General features: G+C 41.3%; 1 protein-coding gene across 1 annotated transcript; it reads right to left on the bottom strand.

The window, feature by feature from the left end:
* Nucleotides 1-5,798: 5,798 nt before the first annotated feature.
* LOC108361897 (uncharacterized) lies at nucleotides 5,799-6,617 on the bottom strand. Its single transcript, XM_017614671.1, has one exon. The coding sequence runs from the start codon at nucleotides 6,615-6,617 to the stop codon at nucleotides 5,799-5,801; it is 819 nt and encodes a 272-aa protein (XP_017470160.1).
* Between the last annotated feature and the right edge of the window lie 2,100 nt (nucleotides 6,618-8,717).

Here is an 8,717-nt window from a genome sequence, read left to right as displayed (position 1 = left end):
GCTACAATGTTGTCCACATGAGCTGTGTAGATATTGTGGCCACCACTAGGCGGAATATACAAAGCACAAACAAAAGCAGAATGAGAATTACCACGGATTTGCACTCAAAGTGCAGCGAGATGCTTGCATAGCACGGCTATGAGAACCCCCCGCTTCTGGCGAATCCAGTTAAATTACTATTTCGATCCTTGCGAAAGACGTTGTAAATATTAGTGTCAAAGTACTCCTCGCTGAAAAAATTTTCGTTCAACCACGTCTCAATAATGACAATAGTGTCATATTCTCGATGTGAACCTAATAATCGCACAAACTGAGATTTGGTTCTGATACCAGACATGTTTTGAAAATATATCTTTAATCTGTTACTTCCCCCACTTGTCCCGATCGATTGCTGTTGGCTTCCTCTGGGAGCGCATCGTTTTTTGGAGGTAAATTAAAAGGGCGAACAATCATGTTATCAGGCCACAGCTCGGGTAGTAATAGCTGCGAATAAGAATTTGCATCTACGCCCACCTTGAAATTCACACTCTTCAGAGTTGTAGGATCAACACCTTTTGTATAAGTATGTAACAAAAGATAGAGTTTTCCTCAATGCCACTGTTCAGAATAGTAGCGATTACGCCAAGTTCGAACACGGTTGTTTGCTTGACTGCTTTCAAGTGCACCTTATTGAATTAATGATTACGTTTTTATACAAACTAAATGCTTACGTAGCTAAATAATAAGGCCATAAAATTTTAGATCGTAAGCAAAATTATTGTAAAGGCTTTATTCCCACGTTTTGGTTTACATAAGCATAATTAATGCAAATGCCCTCGTTTTTGTTGACATATGCATATTCCATATTTTGCGTCTACTTTCATTTATGTGCATTAATCAACAATTTCTTATATGTCCAAATTATTTGGCGATAAGAATACACTAAAAGGCATAAAGTGCAAGCTACGCATAAAAGAATGCAAGCGAAAATTAATACCCTGTTGAGTAAAGCTAATGCAATATTAATACGTCGACTTTTCTTATTAAATTACATCCTCCCCCCGGTGAGCGCAGCTCGAATTCCTTGGCAGGTTCTGTCCTAAATGTTTATCGTAAAGTCCAAACTTCCTTGAGAATGTCGAGGCGCAGGTGTGGGTTTTTCATTTTGACCGGATGTGGTCACAGTCGTGGATGCGTGCAATGTTTCCTGTTTGGCTGTTTTAAATTTTCTTTTGACTAGCATGAACACTAAGAGGCACAAAACTGTAACCAAGGCAGTGTATCCAACTGTTATGTGGTGCGCATTTTGTGCTTCAAGTTTGTTTGGGAGTTCTAATATGCGTTGATTGGCCAATGATGATTGTAAGGACGTGAGGTTTTGTATTTGTGTTATATATTTCTCATCATCCCGTGATTGAAGAAGAGGCTTTATATGTTCTGCTGCAGCTACTTCGGAAATTTCTCCCAGGCTAGTGTAGGACGAGACTGACGTGCTTGAACTGATATAAAATTATGTTTGAGTATGCAGTCTGGTTGGAGTGATAACAGTCCTGATCATTTTAGAATCACCTGAATGATTTCTTTTCCACATACTGCTGTCGCACGAGATGAAACTGACGTGGCATAAATCCATTGATTTTTATGCTGTAGTGATATCCATGCAACATCGTTTGGTGTTTTTCGCAGTTGACAACTTGACTGGGTTTTGTTGTTGAATAAATTTACTTCACATGCGCATATAGATGAACCGTGACTATAACGAATTTGAATTCTAGAACAGATGTAATTTCCATTTTTAATATCCACACAAGATTGAAATTTGGAGATGCTCAGAGGGAAATATTGACCGAGAGCTGTGTTTATTGCCAAAACTGCAGCACACGGACTTATTTCAATCATAGTCCCATTAGTCCAAGTAGGAATTGGTAGCAGATTGAATAAGTCGTATCGATCATGCTCTACCAGAGGCAATGTGATGGTGAATACAACATGCTTTTCTGTAAGTCCTCCCTTAACCGTCATGAGTTGATATAGCTGGAGTAAATCTTCTTGGTTTACAAGCAGTTCCAATGGTGCTGATAAGTGAAGTTTAATTTTTTTTACTTCGTCTTGCAATTGGCTGGGCGTCAGCAGAAGAGGACTTATTTTTCCTTGATTAGTATCTATTAGAACGGCTAATATTGCAGATTGCATTCTTTGCAAATTGCCTGCCATAAGTGTGAGTTGAATGGATAACGAGAAAAAGATTCGAAACAATTTTTCTTGGTATATCTCATGCGTGCCGTTGCTGATCCTCTGGAATATTTGACTGACTTGTTGATCAATGATGTCGAACTTCCTCTTGACCGCTTTTTGATCCTGCTTCAAAATGTTGATGGTTGAGCCCACAATGGATGTTTGATTTCTGATCAGGCGCAGCAGATGTAGTTCATTTTCCTTAACGTGTGTGATTGTTTTGGACATTTGTTCTGCATATTCTGCGTCCAGTACTCCAAACAAAGAATGAGCGATANTAAACAAAGAATGAGCGATATTTCCAACTGAATCAATGGCACCTCGTTTACGCCGATTAGATTTTACTATTGCGTAGTCTAGCTGCAACTCTTTTTGAGTCTGTTCAAGATGTGCTACCAGAGAAAGACATGAGCTTTTTTGTGTGATTTCTTGACATAAATGGCGCAGGGCCCTTGTGCCATTTGACAGCGGTGCTAGTTCTACCAAAAATCCCTCCATGTCATAGTAGATTATTAGGTTACAATCGGTGGTTGATATGGCTGTTGAGCCTATTCCTTCAAAATGAATGTCAAGCCTTGATCCAAATCGCTTATTTTGAAGTTCAGCTCCTAAATCCAATGGTAAGATGAGTAGGGCAATCAAAAGTGTAGCAAGTCCTTGGTGTATGGAAGGATTATTCCTCCTTGATGGAATTTTGTCTTCCTCAAGTAATTTGTTGGTTGATTGTCGTTCTGTGGTATCATTTGTTTTCTTGGGCATGGGTGCAGGTCGGTGAATAGGCCTCTTGCAAGTGCCACTAGCAGTTTATACATCAGCCACTCTCACTACACCGTCGTTTCCTTCATATACATTGATGATTCTTCCTCAGTGATGCCACTGCAATACCGGTGTGTTGTCTTATTTGATGATCACCATGTCACCTACGTTGATATTGTGGTGTTGTGTCTTCCATTTATTTCGCAGCTGAAGGTCAGATAAATATTCGCGGGACCACGCGATTCCAAAACTCGCGTTTGAGGTAAGAAACAGGTTTCCATCTTGTTAATAAATTTGTTTGCGGTGGCCTACATGTTGGATCAACTTGGGCATTCAGGGGTTCTCCTATGAGGAAGTGGCCTGGAGTTAAAGCTGTTAGATCGTTAGGATTGTCGGACATTGGGCTGATTGGTCTGGAATTTAGGATTCCTTCCACCTCGATGATTACCGTGTCCCATTCTTCATTCGTTAAGGATGCTGTCGAGGTGCTTCTTATTAGTAGATGCTTAGCTGATTTTACCGCTGCTTCCCATAAACCGCTAAAATGTGGAGTCCTAGGGGGTATAAAATGAAATGTTATTCCCTTTCCGCTGCACTGCTTTACTATTGATTCTCGTGATGAATTTCCATAGACAACGTCAGTAAGTTCAGAAAGGTGCTTTTTCGCGCCTACGAAATTGGTTGCGTTGTCACAATATAAATTTTGACAATGCCCTCTTCGGCTTATAAATCGTTTTAAGGCACCACTAAATGCATCCATCGTTAAGTCGCTGACTAATTCCAAATGTACTGCCTTTGTGGCAAAACAGCAAAATACCGCTACATAGGCCTTTTGTGGTTTCTTTCCCCTTATCTTGAAGTGAACCCAAAATGGCCCGCAGAAGTCCACGCCTGAGTTGATGAATGGTCTTGCTGGAGTTACTCTTGTTGAAGGCAAGTTCCCCATAATTTGACTCATTAGTTTTGGCTTAGCTTTGGTGCATCTTACACAGTTTAGTACAATTGATCGTGTCAGCAATTTTCCCTTAATAGGCCAAAATCTTTGCCTTGTGTAAGCTAAGGGCGCTAGAGGTCCACAATGACGGTTTTCTTTATGGATCATTTGTTCTAATAACTTGAATTGTGTTATATGAATTGTTATGTGGAATTAGCATAGGGTGTTTGGCATCGTATGCAAGTTCTGATGCTTGTAGACGCCCCCCTACTCGGATTATGCCATTATTGTCCAGAAACGGTGACAGGCTGCGGAAAGAACTGTTTTTGCGAACTTCGTTGTATTTTTTTGAGGTGCTGAAGCTCTTCCTCACAGTCCAATGGCTGCATTGTACGAACGATTACCACAAGCGCTTTTTCCAATTCGTGTACAGTCAAGGGAATGTCTGACTGCCGCGGTTGGTTTCTGGCCTGGTTGATAAATCTCAGCATGTAGCCTGTCACTCTTTGTAATGGTTTGAAAGAGCCATTGTGTCGAATGCTATAAAGTACGCTTCCTTCATGTCCAGTGGTTGCAACAGCGACTGATGTCACCATTTTCCGTTCCATGTTGATACCTTCGTCGATTACTGATAATGCCATGGAATACTTTGAAGGCCAAGTGTCTTCTTTACCAAGCAAGATTGTTGGCAAATAAAACCACATATTGCAGGTTTCTAGTCTCCCCGTCGGCAGTCCTCGTGATAGAATATCAGCTGGGTTGTCTTTTGAACTTATATGCCGCCATTGTTCAGCGGTAGTGTGCTCATGAATAACAGCTATACGGTTTGCCAAAAATGTTTGGTATGATGCTGAGGATGAGTTAATCCATGCCAACACGATTTGTGAATCAGTCCAAAAGTATGTAGCCACATCGTCTAGCTTAAGGTCTGATTTGACCCTTGTAGTTAGTTGAGCACCCAGTACTGATGCACAGAACTCAAGCGGAGGAATAGTTTGCCGTTTCAGGGTGCCACACGATATTTTTCACAGAGCAGCCTCACTTGTACTCGTCCCTCATCCAGCTCGGATATAATGTAAATTGCAGCACCATATGCCTTTTCTGATGCGTCGGAGAAGACATGAATGTGAATTTTTGCTGGGATGTATCGTTCAAACACGTGCAGTGCAACTTGCATGTTGTCCAAGTTTTGCAAATCATTTGGGACTGTTGTCCATCTCTCATTCAAATCGGCTGGTAATGCTTCATCCCATGTCAGTTTCAGTTGCCAGAGATTTTGAATAAACATTTTTGCCATGACTACAATGGGTGCTCGTATCCCCAACGGATCGAAAAGCCTTGCAAGATCGGCGCTGACTGAGCGTTTAGTTGCAAGACTGCAGCTTTCTAGGCAGACCTTTACGCAGAATCGATCCATTTTAGGCATCCATGTTAACCCCAACATTTTAATAGTTTGATTGATGTCATTGTCAAAGTCTACGTCAACTTCTTGTTCCTCCATGCCAACATTTTGCAGTAATTGTGAGTGATTGGCGCACCATTTTCTTAGGTTAAGACCACGTTGTTTTAAAATGTGTATCAGTTGCTGTTGGATTTCCATCGTCGTGGTTAAGCTGTCTGACCCACCAATTCCGTCATCTACATAAAAATTGTCCTGTAGAAACTGAGCACCAAGAGGATATTGTAATGCATTTGCTTTTGCAATTTTCTGCAAACATTTGGTGGCTAAATATGGAGCAGATCTTGTCCCATATGTGATTGTATTTAGCTGATAATGCTTTATTGGTAGGCTTGAATCGTTTCGCCAGATGATAAGTTGGAATTTACGTTCGTCCGGTTGAATGGGCATCTGTCGATACATTTTTTCTACATCTGTGGTGAAGACTAACCTGGGCTAACGGAAGCGAAGTAAAATGGTGAAAAGCTCGCTCTGAACAGTGGGTCCGGTATACATGAGGTCGTTCAAAGACATGCCAGTGGACGATTTTGCTGATGCGTCGAACACCACACGTAATTTTGTAGTGCGGCTTTCGGGTCTCACAATGCAATGGTGAGGAATGAAGTACCTAGGTTTACTGATGGAATCAATATCCACTTGCGTCATCTGCCCCAAGTTCTCATATTCCTCCATAAATTGTACATATTGATATTGAATCGTTGTCCGGAGCGATTTTGCCAGTCGACGTTCTAAGGCCAGGAATCGATTATACGCCATCCCATAGGACTCCCCTAAGGCCTCCGGATTTTCAAGAAATGTTAGCCTTACCATGAATCTCCCATTTTCATTGATGAGTGTATGTTGTGCGAAATTAGCTTCGCACTGTTTTTCTGCTACGGAATGTTGTTTTCTTACAGTTGCAACATTCTCAAGTTCCCATAATCGAGCAATGGCTGCATCTAAGTTGATGTCATCGTTGGTACAGATTCCACATATTGCATTTGAGATGTAGTTGCCACCAACTTTTCCCGCGATGATCCATCCCAGCACTGTATTTTGCAGAATGGGTAGGTCATCTGACAGTTTGATTTGCCCTGCTGCCATCAGTTGGTTGTAGAATTCCGCCCCCAACAATATATCAATTTTGTCAGGATGATTGAATGATGTTAGCCGATCCAACATGATGTTCTCAGGTATTTGGCATTCGTCGATCTTGATTTTTTGCGAAGGCTGCGGGGATATAATCTGAGGCAATACCGCTGCCTCTAGCCGCATTGTAAAGTTGTTGATCCGAGACTGTAGCGCCACATTGACTCGATGTTGTATCTTAGTGCTCTGCGACCCTATGCCACTAATGGAGATTGATGATGGTTTAGTTGAGATGCCAAGACGTTTAACCAATCGTTCAGTCACAAGATTAACTTGTGAGCCTGAATCGAGAATTACCCGGCACTGCACTTCTGTTCCGATTCCTCTAACTTTCACCATGGCAGTGCTGAGTAGTACATATGTGTTTGACTTTGTGTGCTTTACGGTGGTAAGTGACGCTACTTCGTCTTTTGATGGTGTTGATTTGGTCCTGGATGGAGTAGTACTTTGCGATCCGTTGCCTCGTATTGGAGTAGCTACTGATGTAATGTCTTTGCTCACATCCCTTTTTGAATCCTCGAAATGTAACAGTGTGTTGTGTTTTTTGTTGCATTTCAGACTGTTTCTTAATATAAAATTTTTAGAATCATGTCCCGGTTTTAGGCAATTGTGGCAATATTTCTGCCCTTGTATGAACTGAAAGCATGCCGATGGAGACTGTTGTAAAAATTCCTTGCAAGAAAATAATGGATATTTTCCTTTTTTGCACATGCTGCAAGTGTCATTTTTATGACCTTTGGATGTGACTGAAGTGCACACCTTTGCAGTTGAGCTTGTAGATTTGTCTTTGATCGCTTCCATGAATTGAAAGTGTTTCTCCAGAAATTGCAGGAATTCCTTGAGTGTTTGTACCTCCCGTGGCTTTGATAATGATTGTTCGTACCGCAAAGGAGTCGGTTGATCCAGTTTCTTTAGTAGAAGGGGGAGCAGAAGTGGATCCCATGTTGATGTGTCTATCTGCAAATTTTGCAATGCTAATAGACATTCTTTTGTTGTGTCATGCAGCTTTTTAACATTGTCCATTTATGTGCTTCCAGGTGTAGTAGTTAGCTCATGTACTAACTTGCTCACCAGCAAGCGTTTGTTGTTGTAACGCTCCAGAAGCATGAACCAAGCTGCATCAAAATTCTCTCCTGTTGATGCGAAATGTTTAATTAGATTTCCAGCCTCCCCCACTAAGTGAGTTTTCAAGTACCACATTTTCTGCACTTTTGAAAGAGGTTGATTTATTACCAGTTGCGAGAATAGGTCATGAAATTCTTGCCATTTTAAATAGGTGCCATCGAATTTTGCAATTCTTCGGCAATGAAATTGATAGCAGTTTAATCGGAAGTTGGTTTGAAGTTTGCTCAGTATGGGAGTCACTATTAGCTGCTTGCAAAGTACTCCATACCTTTTCTTCAAGTGAAATGAAGTTATCGACCTTGTAGCCCTGCTCGGTTGGGTTGTCGAACATCTCATATATCCTGAAGTGAATGTCTTCTATATTTTCCCACAGCTTATTATTGGAATTATTGGAACACATTGTGATGAAACGTTGTCGTTCAGTAACCGTCGCACCGAGGCCATCATTACCCCTTGTCTGCGAACTAGTTTAGTGTACTCGTTGGAAGCTGCCTGTTTGGTTCCAGTATCATGCCGTGCTTCCGTGTTGACTTTTGAAGCTGAAGCATCATGTTGGTACGTATTTCCTTCATCAGTTGTTAAGCGCAATTCTCTCGCCGGGGTTTGAGCCAATTGGAGCACTGCGGACTCGAAAATCTCCTTGTACTGATTTACAATTTCCATTATATTGTTATAGTAGTCCATTATATTGTTAGCAGTAGTCGTGATCCAGCTGGGGGCTTTCAAGCACACGAAGTTTGTTGTCAGTTGTTTCAAACTTCGACCACTCGCTGTCCAGTCTTCTCAATCGCTCTTCGTAATAGCTGACTGACTGCTTCCTGGATTGCGGGTCCTTTTTAAAGTTTCGGACAATTGCTTCAATATTGCCGCCCGTTTCTTTTTGTTGTCTGGCCAAATCCTCGAAACGATCAATTTTTCTTCTTTTAGTTTAGTTTTGTGGCTCCTTAAACTGCTGCACTGGCCTTGTCTAAGCTGAATGTCCTTTCACAGAGGTCATCAGAATGTTCAGAATAGTAGCGATTACGCCAAGTTCGAACACTGTTGTTTGCTTGATTGCATTCAAGTGAACTTTATTGAATTAATGATTACGTTTTTATACAA

Source organism: Rhagoletis zephyria, unplaced genomic scaffold (genome assembly GCF_001687245.7).
Source record: "Rhagoletis zephyria isolate East Lansing unplaced genomic scaffold, Rhagoletis_zephyria_1.1 Rzeph_scaffold_00877, whole genome shotgun sequence".
Taxonomy (NCBI): domain Eukaryota; kingdom Metazoa; phylum Arthropoda; class Insecta; order Diptera; family Tephritidae; genus Rhagoletis; species Rhagoletis zephyria.
The sequence above is the reverse complement of the archived record's forward strand: the minus strand, read 5'-3'. Positions and strand labels throughout refer to the sequence as shown.